The sequence below is a fragment of the Lithobates pipiens genome, unplaced genomic scaffold (assembly GCF_037356315.1).
Source record: "Lithobates pipiens isolate NorthernLeopardFrog02 unplaced genomic scaffold, aLitPip1_a1.2 Scaffold_18, whole genome shotgun sequence".
NCBI classification, from domain to species: domain Eukaryota; kingdom Metazoa; phylum Chordata; class Amphibia; order Anura; family Ranidae; genus Lithobates; species Lithobates pipiens.
The window spans coordinates 293507764-293529255 of NW_027507758.1; the positions used below are offsets into that span (position 1 = coordinate 293507764).

Sequence of the window (21492 nt, forward strand, 5' to 3'; positions counted from 1 at the left end):
ATCCTCTGAAACAATAATCTCATTTTGATGAGATTCTTCCAAGAGTTAATCACTTCTAGGGATGCAGGCCTTGCAGATTTCCTCATTAGAGCACTGCAAGTGTATCAGTTGATCAATTACAAAAAAAAAGTCGCTCCCATTCAGAATCAGTACAAGACTTCGAAGCACAAACAGCTTTTTCCTTAGAACAGAAACAGGTAGGAATCTGCAACAAACTTTGTTAAAAATCCATGCCATGTACACTGATCACCCAGAGATATTTTTTTTTTAAACTGGCATGCCTGCAGCCCAGACTTTTCCCCAATTGAAAATATTTGCATTTATAAAAAATAATAATAATAAATACATTTAAAAAAAATTTTTTTTTAAATGACACACAACAAAGATGACCCAGGGCTGTTGAGCAGGTAAAATCCTACATCAAGCAAGAATGGGACAACATTCCTCTCCCAAAACACCAGCAACCAGTCTCCTCAGTTCCCAGACATTTACAGAGGGGATGTTACACCATGGTAAACACGGCCCTGTCCCAACTTTTTTTGAGACATGTTGCTGCCATCAATTTCAAAATTACCTTATTTTTTTTTTCTTAAAATGGTTTCTCAGTTTAAACATCTGATATGTTTGCTATTATGTATCGAACATGGGTTTATGAGATTTTCAAATCATTGCATTCTGTTTTTATGTAGATTTTACACAGCGTCCATACTCTTCTTGAATTGGGATTGTGGAATATATATATATATATATATATATACACACACACACACAACATGTAAATGAAATAGTGCAATGTGTATGTAAACTGAGCGCTATTGGGCACGATGATTGAAAATTCAGTTTGAAAAATGTGCTGATCTTTGCCGCTACTAAGTTTTCACAGAGTTTGCAAAAGCCTCTTCTGCCTCAACAACAATAAAGAATAGGATCGGTATAAAACGTAGTGCTAAAACCATAAACATTAAACAATATATCAAATATTGTGAGTGAAAGTTATCAAAACGTAATGATAAAAATCAATCCTAAATATAATGCATATAAAACAAAACATTTGTAAAATGAGTGGAAACACAGGTGAGAAAGTCCCAAAGGTGTCACAATCTTGTGGTAAACATATAAAAAGTCCACTACGGAAAGTTGTTGCTCAGAAGTGGGGTACAGAGGCCTCAGCAGGCATGTAGACCTTCAGGGATAGTGTGTCCTCCACCCGAGATGAGGGATATGTACTCTTACCAGAAACAGTGGACTCAAAAGTCAGTGACAACGAGTCAACAAGGCAAGGATAGCTGAATCAACAGATTGCCAAAACGATCCCCAGTTGAAGTCCATTGAGACGAAACGCGCCACCTTGGCTATCCGCTGCTCTTTGTTCCCCAATGTGCCCCCACATTGCTTTTATCTTGTGATCACAATTTAAATTTTTTTTAATTCTTATTGATGCATGTTGGTTTTTTTCAATAAAACCCACCCTTTTTGATGTACACCATATGGAGGCATTTTTTCTTTCTATATCCCTTCAGATTAGAGTTTTTGGCTTTCCAGTCTGGCTGCCCAGCATCTGAGTTCCAATCTCACGGTCATTGGCACGATTCCCTGGATTATTTTTTGGAGCTCTCCGGATTCCCTGGATTGTTTTGGCAATCTGTTGATTTGGCTATCCTCAGTGACTCGTCGTCACTGCCTTTCGAGTCCGCTCTACAGGCCTGCTAAGGCCTCTGTAACCCACTTCTGAACAACAGCTTTCCGTGGTGGACTTTTTATACGTTTATCAAAAGATTATTTCACCTTTGAGACTTTCTCACCTGTGTTTCCACTCATTTAAAAATGTTTTGTTTTATATTCATTATATTTGGGATTGATTTTTATCATTTAGTTTTGATTACTTTCGCACACAATATCTGATATATTGTTTAAGGTTTATGGTCTTAGAGCTACATGTTATAACAATCCTTTGCATTTGAATTTTTGTCACATTCTTATGTAGCAGCTGTTCACCTTTTTCACCTTTCTTTCACTTATTGAGTTAGCGCAGTAATATCCCTCATTCACATCAATAAAGAATGATATACGAACTGAGATTCCTGATGATAGATACAATGAGTTCATACAAGTACCTCAATTTTACAAACTGAGGTTTTCTGAACAAGAAGTATACGGCTCCATATAAGATACCAGAATGCTTAGGACTACCAATATTGCTATTAATTCAATAAAGTATCTAAGGAATAAATAATTTCAGACAGTCTGCATTGGCTAAAAGGAAGAGTCCATTCATACTGGATTGACAACAGTCTTTTCGGCACTATACACGACTATGAATCTGTCAAATCTCTTGTTGCAATCTACAGGAGTGGTCTCCAAACTGCAGCTCAGGGATTGGATGTGGCCCTTTGCCTGCTTTTATCTGGCCCTAGGGGCACTATTTTATTCACCGATGCCAACAATGGGGCAAAATTCCTTCCAATGACACCAACAACGGCGTCAATGACACTAATGATGGGGCACAATTATTTTCAATGGCCCCAACGATGGGGCACAAGTCCACCCAATAACACCAACGATGGGGCACAAGTCCACCCAATAACACCAATGATGGGGCACAATTCCTACCAATGACAGCAACGATGGGACACAATGACACCAATGATGGAACAGAACTCCCACCAATGAAACCAAAGATGGGGCATTGTTTACTTCCACTGATGCTGAGACATTTTCTTCTCCCGATGGCCACAGTCTGGCCCCCCCAAAGTATGAAGGACAGTAAACACTCCCTTTGTTTACAATTTTTGGAGACCCCTGCTCTACATCAGGGATATGCAATTAGCGGACCTCCAGTTGTTGCAGAATTACAAGTCCCATGAGGCATAGCAAGACTGTGACAGCCACAAGCATGACACCCAGGGGGAGAGGCATGATGGGACTTGTAGTTTTGCAACAGCTGGAGGTCCGCTAATTGCATATCCCTGCTCTACGGCATACCTGGATGATTTTGACCATTGCTTGTTATACTATTACTTTGTGCATACTGGTTCTGCTCAGCCTGGTTTCAACACCAGACCGCTTCACCACTCTCTATACCTAGCATAACCCCTGTTTCAATAAGGCCACCCTGCTCAGGTTTTACAACACCCACATTAATTTCTGGGGCACTCGAGTCCCAGAGCACATAAACTATAACCAAAAGATATGCATTAGGATGAAAAGCAATGTAGCTGTTGCTACAGAGACAGAGCTTGTCTCCTCCTCACCTTAAAGCGGTATTAGACTCAATAAAAAAAAATGTATTATATTGCTGCTTACCTAATCTTTGATTGTGTTTTTTTTCTTAGGCCTCATGCACACTAGACATATTTAATGCTGCTCTTAGGGGCGTCAGGCCTTTTTTTTGGCACCCCTGCATGTAAGCCCATGTGTCAAAATGTGGCCCACAGGCACATTGCATGGTCATTGAGTTTTTACATATGTGGAGGTGCCATTCAGGATGAATGGCAGCCCCGCAAGTTTTCACTGCAGGTGCTTGCAAGTGTGGGAATCATTGCAATTCCCGCTCCCGCTCCCGCAGCCACAGACATGGGTATGTGCCTAGCATTAAAGTTTCTCCACGTGAATGGATACACGGTTCTTCCAGTTTACACCATGATCAGCTGTGATTGGACACTGCTGATCACGTGGTAAATAGTCTTCGTCAGACTCTTTACCGAAATCGGTGTTGCGGTGTGTCAGACTGATGTGCTGCACCACCGATTGCCGTGCTGCGGGCGCACGCCAGCTGTTATTCTGAAAGACGTCATATGATAATGGAACCACCGACCGGCCATCATTTTCCTATCGGCTGGGTGGGAAGTGGTTAAAGCAGGGGTCCTCAAACTACAGCCCGCCGAGGACATTTATCCGGCCCACCCCAACCAGGGCTTGATTCCCGACAGGCCAGGCCTCAGGACGGGCAGGTTGTAACACAGCGGGAGACTGCTCACTGTTAAAAGTCCTGCCCTCCTCCTAGACCAGCTCCTGTGATAGAGGCAGTGTTCTGTCTATCACACGAGCTGGTCTAGGAGGAGGGCAGGACTTTTGTCACAGCGCGCCCAAACTCTTGACAGTGAGCCATGACACAGCAGCAGAAAATGCCCGATGTGCATACACACTGACTGGTTAGACATTGTTTGGCACATTAAGGCTGTGAGGGGGGATTGCAATGATGGTGAAGGGGTGCTTTCAATGATGGTGAGGGGGGGCTTTCAATGATGGTGAGGGGGGGCTTTCAATGATGGTGAGGGGGGGCTTGAAATGATGGTGGGGGGCTTGCAATGATGGTGAGGGGGGCATTCAATGATAGTGGGGGGGCTTTTAATGATGGTGGGGGGGCTTGCACGGATGGTGAGGCAGGCACTGATTGGGCTGCGACATTGATCATCTCATTAGCCAAAAGTGGGCCCATAATTCCCATTGAAATATTGGTAAGTTTGTTGATTTAACTTTACTTGTTCTTCATTTTAAATATTGTATTCGTTTCCGTTTTGTTTTTTTACTTCAAAATAAGATGTGCCGTGTGCATAGGAATTTGTTCATAGTTTTTTTTTTAAACTATAAAAACTATACTCCAGCCCTCTAATGGTCTGAGGGACAGTGATCTGGCCCCCTGTTTAAAAAGTTTGAGGACCCCTGGGTTAAAGGATAAGTTCACCTTTGAAGCATGTTACACATTACACCCAAATTTAGGGTGCATTATGTAACATGCTCCAGCACAGTGTTTCTCCAGTTCTCAAGGAGCCCCAACAGGTCATGTTTTCCCTCAGATGAAACGGCTGTCATAGTTACTAAGGCAGTGAAACTGATCAAATCCCCTGTGCAAAATAGTGGAAAGCCTGAAAAAATTATCCGTTGGGGTGCCTTGAGGACTGGAGTTGAGAAATACTGCTCCAGCACATGTTCTCCTCACCTACCCCCTCCTGTGACAGGAGGTGGGGATTTCTCCCCCTGAACCCACTGTCACATTTCAAAATGAGAGCGACTATGCAGGGCTACAGCTGCGTCATTCATTTAGGTTTCTTTCAAACTGGGGTGGGGGTGCATTAGCTGTAAAGCGCCTTAGTTTTAGCGGCGCTTTGCTGTCGTTTTAGCAATGCTTTTCAGCCGCTAGCCGGGTGCTTTTAACCGCTGCTAGCGGCTTGAAGAAAGGGTTAAAAGCGCCCATGTTGCGATGCTGCTGAAGTGCTTTGCAGGCACTTCGGCAGTGCTGCCCATTTATTTCAATGGACAGGGTATTTTGGGAGCAGTGTGTACACCACTCCCAAACTGGCCCAAAAATGCTGCTTTTTTTCCTGTGCACTGCCCCAGTGTGAAAGCACTCGGGCTTTCACACTGGGGTGGCTTGAGAGGCGCTTTTCAGGCGCTATTTTTAGCACTAAAATGCCTGAAAAGCACCTAAGTGTAAAAGATGTCTTACAGAGAACTGCGAATGAGAAAACTACAAGTACCAGCTTCCACCATGGAAGATAGCTTGTAGTTTTCTCTTTTAATACATTTTTATTTAAAAGTTTTAAAGAATGCATTGTGCGATTGCCATCAGATATACAGACAGGAGCTTAATTGTAATAACTTACAAGTTATAGGCTGTCGTACAACAAATATAGAAACTGTAGCAAGTGACAAAACATTTTGCGTGTCAAAGAATAGATGGCTTGCAGTTCTCAATGAACTGCGAGGGTGCAAATAGAAACTCTGCACAGAGGAATGTGGAGAAAGCTGTAGGACTTTCCTGCAGGAGCCTGGCATTGCACCCACGATTCACTGATCACAGGTGCAGCGCTTTGCAGGTTCTTTGGGGAAAAAAATAAATGCAAATTTTTTTTTGTGTATTTATCCTTTTTTTCCCCAAAGGTGAACTTAGCCATAGAAATCTGCACACTTGCAACGTATTGCTGATCCCCATGTTTTGGTGAAGTTTGTCTGGATCAAGCTGGTCCAAACAATCTGTTTACGTCCCTAATAGATGCAGTGGCACTGTACAAACTGTATGTAGCCGTAGATACAAACAGTAAACAGTGCTGTATATTTGTTCCGTCCCACTCCCAGGACAAAATCACATTTTCACACTGGAGCGGTACGCTTTCAGGACGGTAAAAAAAGTCCTGAAAGCAGCATCTTTGCAGCGCTGTAGGAGCAGTGTATACACTGCTCCTAAACTGCCCCTGCCCATTTAAATGAATGGGGCAGCGCCCCTGCAGGGGTGATTTGCGGGCAGTTTTAACCCTTTTTCCCCAACTGTATATAAAATGTAACTACTATGTGTTAAAAAAAAAATCTAAAATATCTGTTCTTTAGCTTTTGCAGTATATGTTTTTAGAGGTTCTCCTTTATCCACTATATGAATCCATGTTTTAAGCTAAAGCCTTATACAAAACAAGTATCTTTCGTAAGGATTCACTGTATATGTCAAAAAATAAAACAAATGATGTTATACCTAACTGCATCTGTGTCAAACTGCAAATTGGGTTTATCGATCAGCCCTAAGGAGTACAGTTGATACGCCAAAGCACACTTTCCCACCATGAACTGAGCAGTATTAGTTCGGTCCAAGCAGTCGACACAGTTTGTTCGTAGAACACCAGTCTAGGTAAAAGAGAAAAACAAATATAATTTTTAAGGTGTAAAATTAAAAAAAAAGTTAAAGTCCAACTAACAAGCTAAAGGCACAGCTGAAAGGCATTGTGAGCTCTGAGTCTGCAGCTTTCTGTCCCCTCCCTTTCTCCAGTCTGCTGATCAACTCAATCATTGTCCTACTTGTGCGGTCCTGTAAGGTTAAATTAATCATGCAAGCTGTTATTGCCCAGACCATGTTAGCATAACCTTACATAATGTGTGCTTGAACATTATAATACGAATCCTCCCACTGTCCATCTTTAATACTCACTGCTTTAAAATACCTACTTTATTTCTGTTAATAAATATTTTCATTTGTTTTTCCCTATAAAGGGGAACCAACATCCCTATGGTAACATTTAAAATGTGCTAATTTAAGCACCTCCAGCCCAGGCATATTCTGCCATTCTTCTCCTACATGTAAACATCATAATGTTTTTGATAGAAAATTACTCAGAACCCCCAAACATTTATATATAATTTTATTGTTTTTATTTTTTTTTGCAGAGACCCTAGGGAATAACATGGCAGTTGTTGCATTTTTTTTTTTTTTTTAAATGAAGTTAAAAGGAAAAAAAAAATCATGATTTTATAAAAACAAAAAAAACACTGAAGTTAGCCCAATTTTTTTGTATAGTGTGAAAGATGATGTTACCAAAGTAAATTGATACCTAACATGTCACGCTTTACAATTGCGCACACTCGTGGAATGGCACCAAACTTAAGTACTTAAAAATCTCCATAGGCTACGCTTTAAATTTTTTACAGGTTACCAGTTTAGGTTTACAGAGGAGGTCATGTGCTAGAATTATTGCTCTCACTCTAACGTTCACAGCGATAAGTCACATGTGTGTTTTAAACGCTGTTTACATATGCTGGAGGGACCTAAATATCCATTCCCTTCTGCGTGTGAGCATGAGAGGATGGGGGTGCTTTAACATTTTTCTTTATTTTTTATTTTTTACACTTTCCCTTTAAATTATTATTATTTTTTTATCACTTTTCCAAAAAAGTGATGAGGGGATGGGGGGGGGGGGCTTTAAATTTGTTCTTTATTTTATTTTTTACACTTTCCCTTTAATTATTTATTTTTTTAATCACTTTTATTCCTATTACAAGGAATGTAAATATCCCTTGTAATAGGAATAGGGTATGACAGGTCCTCTTTACAGAGAGATCTGGGGTCTAGAAGTCCCCAGATCTCTCCTCTATGCTGGAAAGCCTGAGATAAAAATAAATAAAAAATAAATTGTTTTCAGGCTTCAGGTTTCCAGCAAAAAGTGTTTATATCTGCTGGTGCCAGAAGCAATGTTACGGCGTCTCTTCTGGCCTCCGAGGGTCACAGAGATGGCCGGGAACCATCTGGTCCATGGTCAGCTCTATGGTACACCGGCGGCAGATTCATTCATTGCCAATGCAATAGACGAGCTGGGAAAATGTGTGCTCTCACCGCCTGTAAAAGCAATCAAGCTAAACAGCTATGATGGCTTTTACTGTGCAGGGAATCGCCTGCTGAAATAAAAGATATCTGAATGATGCCTGCAGCTGCTGATCTCTCCACTCAAAGTCCAGGACGTCCTTGGGCCAATATGACGCCCTTGGGTGTGAAGTGGTTAAAGAGTAACTCCACATTTTTTGAGAAAAAAAATGTGTCCCCTCTGTGTAATCTATGTATATTGCAAGGATTTTAACAAACTTTGTTGCAGATTTCTACCTTTTGCTATTCAGAAGAAATAACTGTCAGTTTGTCTGCGTCCATTTACATAGTGAATCTGTATGGGAGTGGTTTTATAATTAACTGTTGTGCCTGCAGGGCTCTAACGTGGGAAGTGTTGGGGTCTCCATCCCTTTAGATCTGATTTCCCTGTGGGAGTATCTCTAAAAAATTGCATTTTTGGTGCAGGGGATGCTCAAGATCGAATTTGTATCTTAGTGCAGACTTCTGGGAAAATCAGTAAGCCAATCACATAAGCAGGAGATTACATTTTCAGTGGGCACCTATGCAGAACGCATCCCATATTGCAACGCATTTTACAGAAAATTACAGAGCTGCAGATTGAAAAGGTTATTTTTAATACCATTTAATTGCAATAATACTTGTGTCACAATTATATATTCTATATCAGAGGTCTTCAAAAGTTTCTAAACAAAAGGGCCAGTTTATTGTCCTTTAGACATTGGGAGGGCCGGACTATGACCAGCGGTAGTGTAAATTTCTCCTGGCATTAGGGGGAGAAGCAGTGCCCCATCATTGGAAGGAATAGTGCCCCATTATCGGTGTCAGTGAGACATATTGTGCTTAATTGTTGGTCTCTGTTGGCAGAATAGTGTTTCATATCAGTGGGAGGAGTAGTGTCCCAAGGGCCGGATAAAAGCTGGCAAAGGGCAGCAGTTTGGAGATCACTGTTCTATATTATTAATTCTTTTTTTTTTTTTTTTCCCATGAGTTGTTCTCTGTAAAGTACTGCTGCTGCAACTGTTGCAGCACAACTGGCAGCACTATAGTCTTGAAAAGGAAAGGTCATTTTTAATAACATTCAATCACAATATGACTTGTGTCACAATTTCATACGCTATATTTGTTTTATTTGTGAATTTTTTTTCCCACGAAAGTGGAGTAACCCTTTCATTGAATTCTTTTTTTTTTTTTTTAGAATTTTTCATCTGCTACCTTCTTCAGACATTTTAGACTGTTAACAATGACTATGGGCTAGTGAAAAGCAGTTCTCTTTGCTTTTTTAGCCCCAGGATACACAATTATACACCAAGACAGTTAAGATCATAAGTTGTTGGGCAGCACAGTCTTTACTTTTTTTTTTCAGGGCAAGTGGTAAATAATAAACATGCCATATACTGTGCAGTATAAGAACCCCACAGGAATTACCCTTATGACTAAAGAGCAAGATTAATTTATCCTTAGTCATATAATATAATTATACTGTACCTTAATATTATATATTCCTGTATCGCTTTTGAACTTGTGTCCTGACTTATAAAATTTCAATAAACAAATTTGACGAGAAGAACCCCACAGGAGACCGTATCTGCATTTTTATGTCATCATTTGTCTCATATGGCTGTTACACCCGTGGGTAGCAAGATCGAGGCTTGGTAGAGTTAAAGCTGCTAGATCTAAATTACAGCTGCATTCACATTAAAGCCTTATGTGTCTACAAGTAAAGCTCAGCAAAATATGTAAAATCACGGAAAACCGCAAGGGACAATTTTAAATTTCTATGCTTATATATGGTTAGATTACTGCATTACACTGCAGCATTTAAATTATTCCTCATTAATGTCAATGGGTTTGTTTATGACATGTAGCTCATACTACGTTTTTCAAAAAATATCACCCCTACAGCCTGAAGGTATAAGTGTCAGTTCACACTGGGGCAGGTTCAAAATCACCCAAGTCTGAAGCCGCCCCATACAGCGTGACTTGCAAACAACTTCTGTAATGAAAGTCAATGCAAGATGCTCTGAAGTCGCCCGCAAAAGGTACCGGACCTTTTTCTAAGTTGGAGCGTCTTGAGTTGCTCTGATTAGAACGGTCCCATTGCACTGAATGGAGCGTGACTTGACAGGCGGCCAAGTCATCAGACAGGTCGCCTCGGTGTGAACCAAGGCTTAATGAGCGAAAGCAAATAACATGTTACTAGTATTTGGATGGAGTCAGTAGAAAACTGTCCCAGCTGCGATCTGAGGTATCCTTGGAAATACCAAAAAAAAAAAAAAAAAAACAACACACAACGCAATGCCATAAATCTAAGCATATTCAACCAGAGAAAATGAAGAAGCACATAAGATATGTTTTTTTAAATGAATGCAAAGCTCTAAACTCCAGACTGTGATTAAATCTAAAAAGTATAACAAGATATTGTCAGTATTGCTATTACTGTGGTGGTTTCAAAATTCTGACTTTTTTGTTTTGTAGGATATTTTGCAAGCTTCTCAGTGTACAGTATAATCCCATACACAGCATGCAAATGCAAGGTTTAAATCTTGAGCTATTACCTGTAAACGACCAGATGGCCCAACGACACCTCCAAGTTCATGCCACCTAGGAGAAAAAGAAAATCAATAATATAAAAAAAAATGATTACTAGTACATAATGTTAGTAGCAGAACTAAAGGGGGCAGGTGGCACATGAATTCATCCAGAGACAGAGAATTGGGAATCAGCGAGGAAACCTGCACATGCAAAATGTTTTTCTCTATATCTTGTTGCATATAATCAGAGAGAACATTTAGAAATTAGCTTTCAGGGATAAAAAAAAGAAGAAAACATGGTTTCTACTACACTAAACAACTGCTTCAAGTACAGAGAAGACACGGAAGGCTAGTCCTAGATTGCCCAGTACATACTTGTGGCCTTATGCCTTTAGTGTGTCATTAGGCACTTAAAATTATCTGCAGTACAAAATGTGCTCAAAGCATGCAAAGTATACTAAGTTCATGGATCAATACAAAAATAGCAAGCACTAAATATCAATCGAACAGCCTAATCATCAATGATATAAAGAGTGAACATTACTTACTTTTCATCAGGTCTTAAGATACTACAATATGAATCAGGGCGATTAACAAAGAAACCAGTCTTCTTCACAACATTTTCAGCAATCACATTCAGTCGATCCAGAACATTACACAGTTTGCTGCAACAAATTGAAAGATATAATGTTCATTTATAAAAAGTACTAAAAATTGCTCTTTTTTTTAGCAATGTTACTAGACAAGTGATAAAGCTGTAGGCTTTAACTAGCGGTATACCTGGTTGGGTGTATACCAAGGTATTGGATAATTGCTTAATATGCACAGATTTGTATGTTACTATGTTGAATATATAAAAAAAGAAGCATATTGGATAACCTAAGCCCTTAGAACAGGGGTGCCAAACTCAATTTCATGGTGGGCCACATCAGCAGTATGGTTGCCCTCAAAGGGCTGGTTGCATCTAGAATGTGCTATGTACAGAGTACAGGGTTCAGGAGTGTGAAATGTAAAGAGTTCAGAGTCCAGGATTATGCTATGTACTATATGCAGGGTTCAAGGGTGCTCTATGTACAGAGTGCAAGATCTAGCCTCTGACAGCAAAGCTGTCCCTTGTAATCACAGAAGGCCTCTGTGTTTACAAGTGACAGCGGGCAGAGGAGGGTGAGAGCCAGAGGTGGCGGAATGGAGTTCCACCATGTTTCAGCTGCAAAACCGAGTGTGATGACAAGGCCTGGCTGGGCGGATTTGGCCCACAGGCCTTTTGTTTGTCATATGTACTTTAGAAGAGTGAATGTAAATGCTAAACAACAATAATACATGTTCACATTAATAAATACATTTAAAAGAATACCCGAAAGAGTTAATAGAGACTTTTTTGTTTTGTTTTTTTAAATCATACTTACCTACAGTAGGTGGATGCAGCATCTGTCCCCTGCCTGCTCTAAGACTGAGAAGCAAAGACCGCTGATCGCTCGGTTCTCAGAACTCCATGAGCAGAGATCTGGTGACTGTCAGTTACCGCTTTCTGCTCTGTGCCCCCCCCCCCCCCCCACACACACACACACACACACACTGGAGCACTGGGCTGTGGAGGAGGTAGGAGCTTCTGGCTCTCATCGGTGGTTCGCTGAGAGGCTGAGCTGGGTACCGGTCCAGGCATGTGGGAAGATCCCAACTTTATTGTTGCAATGTTTCCCAAGCCTGGAGCGGGTCTGTGACGTCAGCAGACAGCTGCTGAAAATGGGTCACAGGAGTGCAGAACGAACTGCAGTCCTGTGATCCACAGGAGAAGTACAGCCTAACGAGCTTTGGCTGTACTTCTCCTTTAATGTTTCAATTTAAATGGCAAGATTCAGTACAAATGATCATTGGATTAGTGTTTGCAAAGGGTTACAAAATGAAGAAAATGAACTAAAAGATAGAAATAGAAGAGGAAATAAAACTAAGTACTTGCTCCACTCCACCTAGACTAGATAGGCTAGAGCAGACAATGATTTATTTGGCTGGTAGCTCCAGCTCAACTTTTGGGAAACAAGTATTGTGGTAGGAATTAAATTCCATTGCAAAAAAAGTGGGGATCAAATGTGGGAAGAGAAATCTCTTGGCTAGAGCCTATAGAAATAAAGAAATATAAAAACCTTACAGAGTTCACCCAGGATTAGTGGATTTAGCCTTTAACATATTTGATAAAGCATAACTTTACAACATCTCTGAAACACTTTAGAGATTGCTGCACGTCAAAGAGACCCTGCCTCCAAACTCTTCATTTTAACTAAAATCTTTCCATAAGATTATATGCGCATTTATTGTTATTTTAGGCCTGTTATTTACCTATAAAAGCCCCCCCCCCCCCCCTTGTGTAGGTTTCCAAAAGCTCCAAAACTGCTGCTGGATGTGGCCAACTTGGATCTCATATCAGCAGCTCCACGTTGTCACTCAAGAGCCTCTGTATAGTATTCCACTTTCCTTTTTCTCCTGGCAGCTACATAAAATGTGTGAAAGAAGGGGTGGAGAAGCTAGGCCAGCACAAACAGAAAAACAACACTCTGAGAAGAGAAGAGGGCTATGACGTGCAAGGAGAGCAGGGGGGTTTGCTGGGGAGTTGACTTTTCGTGAAGTAGTCACGCTTTCTAGCAAGTTCAAAGGCAAATTGCTAGTTGAAGTAATTTATGGAAATGTAAAAAATGCAAGTACCATATTTTTTGCCGTATAACACACACTTTATTCCCCTTAAAATCAGGGGGAAATCTTGGGTGCGTGTTATACGCCAATCCCCGTTGATCTCCCGATGATTGTGGGGATACGAGGCAGCGGAGCCAAGATACACAAAGCCGAAGTACACTCGACTTTACTTGGCTCCTCTCGCAGTCCCATCCACCTCCACTGATTGCGAGAGGAGCGAGCACTACTGTTATACAGAAAGCCGAATGTACTTTGGCTAGTCTCGGCCCCTCTCGCAGTCCCGCCCCTGACTTTGAGCAGAGCCGAGACTAGCCGAAGTACACTCGGCTATCTGTATGTCAGTGGTGCTCGCTCCTCTCGCAATCAGTGGAGGTGGGTGGGACTGCGAGAGGAGCCAAATAAAGCCAAAATACGATTGGCTTTCTGTATTCTGGCTCCGCTCGCTCATCTCCATCGGCGCCAAATTTAAAACAGGGCAAGGCTGCAAAGAGACTGACAAGGCTGCAGAGGCACTGGGCAAGTCTGCAAATGTATTGGGCAAGGCTGCAGATAAACACTGGGCAAGGCTACAATAATGGACAAGGCTGCATTGATGGGCATTTTAATGCAAGTTTTTTTCCTTAAACTTCCCTCCTAAACTTGGGGTGCGTGTTATACACCGATAAATACAGTAAGCATTTAAATAAAATACTTGTATTTCCTGTTCTTTTCCCTGTGTTTATTTAAAGTAAATAACAGGGTGTCTTTGAACTGATATTTTACTTTTTCTTTACAAAAGTTTTTATTGAGGTATAACAAACAAACAAAAAAAATAAATTACAAGATGTACAGGCACCAAGAGTACAATAAGTACAATCGCGAGGCAAGGTACGTACAACAGCTTATAAGTACATCTCTCAAGTATCTACTTTATAATTTTTTTTTTTCTCCCCTTATTTCTTCCTCCCCCTCCCCTTCCTTCCTCTAACCAATTTTATATATATATATATATATATATATATATATATATATATATATATATATATATATATATATATATATATATATATATATATATATATATAAAGGAAGGGGGAAAAAAATTGGTGAAAAACAGGTAAGAAGCGTATACATATTATTACATATATCCAACGTGTCACTGATAACAGAAAGTTATACAGTGAGTAAAGTACAGAAATTTCAAAACCGGAGTCCCGAGTAACAGCGTATGTAGAAGAGGAAAAGAACAGGTATAGGGCGATAACCGGTGCCAACCATATGGGTCTTTCAGACCTCTGGCTATACTCCCAGTGAGGGGCAAACTACTCATCTGGCAACATAGATTCAAGGTTCCTTACGTGCAGGTGTCGGGGTCTCATAACCAACGATCCCATATTTTGTCATACTTGGTTGGGCATTCTCTGTTAATATACATAACCTTTTTATATGGTGAATTATTATTGACCTCCACCTTCCACTCCAGCCTAGGGGGTATGGGACGCATCCAATTCCGGGCAATAACTTTCCGCACTGAGAACAGTGTCTCATGCAGGAATGTCTTTGTGTATTTGTCTGTGGTGATATTTTACTTTTCAATGCATATAGACCATACCTTTTCGTATACTTAGCCATATCCCATGGAATGTAAATAATGCTCTGTTCCGGTGGAATAAACTGATTTAAATAAGTAACTGCTGCAACCAATTCATCACTAAGGATCCTCTCGTGTTTCCTCTTTTCACGCTCCTACATTGCATAAAGTTAAAAAATATATTAATAAAAATCAATTTTGACATTTAGTTAATTGAGTGTTTTAATGCAGAGTTAATTCAAAAGCTACCTAATTGGTCAAAAAACATTGAGTACAATTTTATAGTCAATTTTAGCTTCAAACGCTTTGAATTTTTTCAATTACTGTTTTGCCTCTAGTTCCAAACCCATTTACTAAAACAAACAAAAAAAAATACATGAATACATCATAAAAGGGAGATGCTGATCATCAGTGCTTCATCAGTGCCAGATGACAGATGGAACCTATTACGGGACAACTACTAGCACCAACTACTGTTCCTATGACACCCTTTATGAATTCTCCCATCTAAATCCAAACTTTGGGTGAAAATAGATTTAACAAATATATTACTTATCAGTGCTTCATCAGTGCCAGATGACAGATAGAACCTATTACGGTATAACTACTAGCACCACTACTGTTCCTATGACACCCTTTATGAATTCTCCCATCTAAATCAAAACTTTGGGTGAAAATAGATTTAACAAATATATCACTACCAGGATTCCCATGGTTCTGAAAAAAAAAATCCTAAACTAATAATCGTGAACCAGTCAGAGTGGTTCCTGATCATTTGGTCACTGATACACGGCCAATCATGGTGATCACATGAGGTTTGTTTACAAACTTGCTTTCTGAAGCTGTCACTGTGTCGCAGACTAGTTACAGAAAACACTCCAAGGTATTTTCTGAAGGGCATAGCGAGTCTTTTGAAAATGTAAATGATTTGCCACAAGTTTTTGGAAATGCAGGAAAGAAAATGAAAATGTATTTTTTTTTTCACACAAAGTTGTCAATTAATACAATATGTCTAACACGCAACATTGGCATACTAAGAAATTACACCCCAAAACACATATTACTACTCCTTCCAAGTGTGGGGATACCACATACGCAAGACTTTTTAATAGCCTAGCCGCATAGAGAGGTCCAATATCCAAGGAGCACCTTTAGGGTTTCTAGGGGCAAAAATTATGCATCTAATTTCCTGACTACTTATCACATTTCTGGACACCCTGGAGCACCAGGACAGTGGAAACACCCACAAAATGACCACATATTGGTGAGTAAACACCCCAAGGTATTTTTTAAGAGGCATGATGAGTGTTTTGAAGACGCTTTTTGCCAAAAGTTTTTGGCTAATGTGAAAAGAAAATTAAAATTATTTATTTGACACACAGGCAGAGACATGGTAAGCAAACAGGCAAGGAATATGCCCAGGCAGAAACACGATAAATTCACAGGCCTGTGTTAGTACAGGTAGCAGACAAAGGCAACACTGCACTGGTGTGGCAGTGATCGGGAACACTGTTGCTAACTTCACTGGTTTGGTGACAGTGGGACTTGTGTAACAGTGCTCAGGAAAACTGTTGCTGGTGTAGATTGGTGTGGTGGTGATAAGGACTGTTGCTAGCAAACACTAGTCTGGTGGCACTGGTGCTGGTGTGGCGGTGATCAGAAAAACTGTTGTTTGCTGCACTGGTCTGGTGTGGTGGCAATCAGGAACACCGATTCTAGTTACACTAGTCTGGCAACACTGTGGTTGGTGTGGTGGTGATTAAAGAACTATGCCTGGCTGCACCATTAGGGCTCATTCACATGATAAGTTTGGGGGTGGTAAAAGCTTGCAGTTGAGCTGCATTTTTATGGCCCCTCAATTGCTACCCCCTTTAACTGCAGAGACAGCAGCCGGGGTGTAAACATGCTGCAACTGTGATGCTTTGTTCCACAGACATGGCAAAAATGATACCCCCTGTACAGCTGCCAATTGCAACCCATTCAAGTGAATGGGGGTGCTTGTGCCATGTCCAAGGTGTTAAAGCAAGTGGTGATACGCCTCCCCACTGCCTGTCAAATGCTCTCTGAAGAGGGATCTGAACATGGATCCCTCTCCAAAGAGCATTGCACATATGAACAAGCCCTTATGGTAACAATATGTCTAGTGTGGTGGTGATCAGGGGCACTGGGATTAGTATGGCAATGATTATGTACACTGTAACTAGTGTGGCGGAGATCAGAGACAATGTAACTAGTGGGGCAGTGATTAGGAACACTGTGAGTGGGTGACAGTGATTAAGGACACTGACTAGTGAAAGTATGTAAAAAAATAAATATATGTATACCCACACACAGTGTTTTTTACATACTCTCACCAGAGCAGTACAGTGTCACCATAGTGACATCTGGATTTTGTTGTTTCTACAGCCATAATGGCTGTATAAGATATCATTTCTGATGACCTCTAGCTGCAGTTATGTAGCCATTGAGTATGATTGTGATAGCAGTAACTGGTCATAGCTATGTGGCCTGCTGTAATTGGCACTGTTCCACTATAGCAATAGCAGCATGAATAAAAGCCATTGTTTACTACTTGTAATGTGATTGCCGTGATTGGCCACAGTGATCACATGGTACCAGCACCCGGATCTGTAATCCACTGTGTCCAGTAAATACAATGGTCACAGTACATCCTCCCAGAACAACGCTTATCCCACCCTGCCATTTATGTGCAGTGGCCAGGCGGGAAGTGGTTAAATGCATTTCATATAAATTCAATCAGTGTAGGTAAAAGTATTTGACTTGGTATCAGTCTGCTGCAGTCTATGGAATAGCTTGTATAGCAGACAAAAAGAAAGAGAGAAAAGGGAAAAGTAGCACAAAGTACCCAAAGTATTGTGTTGAGATGCAAGAAACTTGCTAAAAGAAGGAAGGAGCAGACAGAAAGAAAGATAAGCTCATAAGTGTGCTGCTTTTCCTTTCATGGTACAGTCACAGGGGAGTGGGGATAGGCTTTGTAAGTGAAAGTGAAACTGCAGCAGAGAAAAATCAGGTCTCCTCACCTAGTGAACAGGACTGTGCTGTGGACGAGATTGGCAAAAGTGCAAATCCTTTGGCAGGTAAAAGATCTCCTACATGTGTATTTTATCTGTATTTAGCTGCTTGGATGGAGTTCAGCTCTAAAATACACTATCATATACAGTCTGCAAGATAGTCTATTTTATTAGATTTTTAAAGTATTATTCCAATAATACAAATGTACCAGATGCCAGCAGGCATGGGAATAATAAGATTCATTATTTTGCTTTGTTTTTCGATGAATTTAAATGCTTTCATTAGGGAAAATTTTGGAAATCAACACACAAATCTTTAGCATTTCTCTAGGTTTTCTTCAGCTTGGAAGACTAATGCGAAAAAAATTAACTCATTACTGGCATTTTAAGGAAATTCGTTCCACTGAGATAGTCTACACATAGACAGTTTCCATGACAATGCATGGAGTCATAGTGGAACATTAATACTAAAAATTTGAGGCACTGCATTAGCATAAATGGCTAGGTAAGCTTTATGAATTTGTATAATTGCATTTCCATAACAATTTTATCACATTTTTGTCAAGAAATGTGTTTTACGTAAAAAAATATATAAATATTCTAGTGACTGGATGAAATGATACAGTGTGTGTAATAGATACTGAGTTATGCTAATGGAGAATACTTGGGTAAATAAGAATGATATATATTATACAGCGTTAACACAGCAAATTTAGTTTTTCCAAGTCCCCTCTGTAACATAGTTTATTACCGGTTGATCCTGCCAGAAAGGCTAGGTCACATCCAAGTGGGTACTGCTTCTTAGGAGATGCATGGGGGTGACATTACTCCTAATGGCACTCCCATGCACTGGAAACCACACCACGGTTACTCATACTGGGAACCGCACTGTGCTATGCGGTTTCCTTGCGTTTTTTGGAAAAAGTACAGGGACCTTTTTCTGCATTTTCTGAAAGTACAGCAGCCCATTTAAATGAATGGACTGCTGTGCCCGAGCAAACGCAGTCATCAGAAATTGTATAGATGTGAACCAGGCCTGAGGTGGCTCGCCTTCCTGTGCAATTCCTGTGCGCTACCCTGCAGTGAAATTTTCAGCCCTTACAACTGCACAAAAAGTAGTGCATGCACTACTTTTGAAAAATTTGCTGCACCAAATGGCATGGTGCTCACAGGTACCCAGGGCCCATAATTGCACTGCATTTGCAAGCTGCGTTTGGGTGCCATTAACAATTTATTGCCACCCACAGCAGATCACAAAGGCAGTGATTTTTGAGCACGGTGCTGGAAAGACGCATTGAATGTGCCTTTCCCCACCACGTTCCTCTTTGAACCGGCCCTTACTGCATTATTTTTCAACTTTTACTAACAAGTCAGGTTGGGATAAACCATGTAACACTGACATGGCTGCTTACAATATTCATATAACTTATAAAAAGAAAACCGCTGTTATAACTGCTTAAAAAGTGTTAGGAAGATTCAGGATTTAAATAGATTATCTCTCACTTAGGCTTGGTTCACACTGCGGCAACTTGGGACCCGACTTGTGAAACCCCAAGTTTCCTGTGAAATTCATGTGAAATTCCATGTTAATCAATCAGAGCTGTCTTGATTAGCACTATTGAAGTCGCTCCGACTTTAGAAAAGGTTCCTGTACTACTTCAAGGCGACTTCTATCCGACTTGTGTAGAAAGACTTTAATGGAAGTCGCCTCTAATTTGGATCCTCATCTATATTGATGTGATTTGGATCCGACACTACAAAAACTAGATAAAATAAAACTAGCACAGTGGTGTAGTGGTTAGCACTCTCACCTAGCAGTAAAAGGGTTGCTGGTTCGAATCCCAACCACGACACTATCTGCTGGAGTTTGCATGTTCTCCCTGTGCTCCAGTTTCCTCTCACACTCCAAAGACATGCTTGTGGGTTAATTGGCTTCTGTCCAAAATTGGTCTTAGTATATTAATGTGAGTTGGGGACCTTGGGTGTGGGGATCAATGTGTATGCTGTGCTGCGTAAATTGACAGTGATATATGGGTACCTTAAATAAATAATATATAATGGAGGAGCATCTTGATGAGATGCAATGTACATGGATAGGGACAATTGTGGACACTCACTCAGGTTGAACTGGATGGACTGGTGTCTTTATTCAACCTTACTAACTATGTAACTATGTATTGCATGCATTTGTAATGCAAGACATAAAAAAAGAAAAAAAAAAACTTTTCAAAACTGTGAATAACAATTAGCAAAAGTGTGCCCTATTTAGGACTGGTTCACAACAGATGCTTTCCAGTGCATTTTTAAAAACTGCGCCCAGAATGCATGCACAGTGTTTGCCATGTAGTCCAATAACACTAATTCACACCAGTGCAGTCAATTTCCCTACTTTCAACAAAAGTATAACCTGCTGCATTTTTTTTTTCAGGAATGCATAAAAAAAATGTAAAACAAACAGGAAAGCACAATGTCCTCAATTAAATAAAAATGTCTAAAATAAAAGGAGAAAAAAATGCTTTGGAATGCATTGAAAATGCATCAAAAACACATGTCAATGCGTATGCAAAAATGCACCTGGAATGCAGAAATTGTGGTGTAACAAGCCCTCATAACAGGCATGGCTGGGGAGAGAGCGAGAGAGAGAAAAAGGGTGAGGGAGAGAGAGGGGGGGGAGACGGGGGGAGTCAGGAGAGAGAGGGAGGGGAGAGACGGGGGAGTCGGGAGGGAGAGACGGGGAGGGTGGGGGAGAGAAAGGGGGGTGGGAGAGGGAGGAGAGAGATAGGGGAGAGGGTGGGGGAGAGAGAAAAAAGTGGGGGGGGGGAAGAGAGAAAGGGGAGAGGGAAAAAAGAGAGAGAGAGGGGAGAGACAGAAAGATGGGGGAGAGACAGAGAGAGAGGGGGGGCAGAGAGGAAGGGGGAGAGAGACAGAGAGGGAGAGGGAGAGACAGAGAGAGGGGGACAAATAAAGAGACAGAGAGGGGAGAGAGAGAGGGGGGGAGAGACAGAGGGGAGACAGAGAGAGAGAGGGGGGATAGGGGGAGAGGGGAAAAAAGAGAGGGGGGGAGAGAGAGAGGGGGGAGAGAGAGAGAGAGAGGGGGAGGGGAGAGAGGGGGGAGAAAGGGGGAGGGGAGAGAAGGGGAGGGAGAGGGGAGAGATAGGGGGTAGAGAGAGGGGAGGGGGAGAGAGAGAGAGAGGGGGGAGGGGGGAGAGAGAGAGGGGGGAGAGAGAGAGGGGGAGAGAGAGAGGGGGAGAGAGAGAGGGGGAGAGAGAGAGGGGGAGAGAGAGGGGGAGGGGGAGAGAGAGAGGGGAGGGAGAGAGAGAGAGGGGAGGGAGAGAGAGGCGGGAGGGGGGAGGGAGAGAGAGGGGGGAAAGAGAGGGGGAAGAAAGAGAGGGGAGAGAGATGAGGGGCATAGAGAGAGGGGGATAGAGAGAGGGGGAGGGGAGAGAGGGGGAGAAAGGGGGAGGGGAGAGAAGGGGAGGGAGAGGGGAGAGATAGGGGGGAGAGAGAGGGGAGGGGGAGAGAGAGAGAGGGGGGAGGGGGGAGAGAGAGAGGGGGGAGAGAGAGAGGGGGAGA

The 21492-nt window shown here is 41.5% G+C and overlaps 1 protein-coding gene across 3 annotated transcripts in view; it reads right to left on the reverse strand.

The window, feature by feature from the left end:
- The window catches only part of FIG4 (FIG4 phosphoinositide 5-phosphatase), a 407091-nt gene that overhangs the window by 200215 nt on the left and 185384 nt on the right, over window positions 1-21492 (reverse strand). For all 3 annotated transcript variants that reach the window (XM_077487135.1, XM_077487137.1, XM_077487138.1), the window contains 4 exons: window positions 14909-15042; window positions 11181-11297; window positions 10657-10702; window positions 6464-6612 (listed from right to left, as the gene is read on the reverse strand). In XM_077487135.1, the coding sequence (XP_077343261.1) occupies window positions 6464-6612; window positions 10657-10702; window positions 11181-11297; window positions 14909-15042 (446 nt within the window). The remainder of the gene's footprint in view (window positions 1-6463; window positions 6613-10656; window positions 10703-11180; window positions 11298-14908; window positions 15043-21492) is intronic.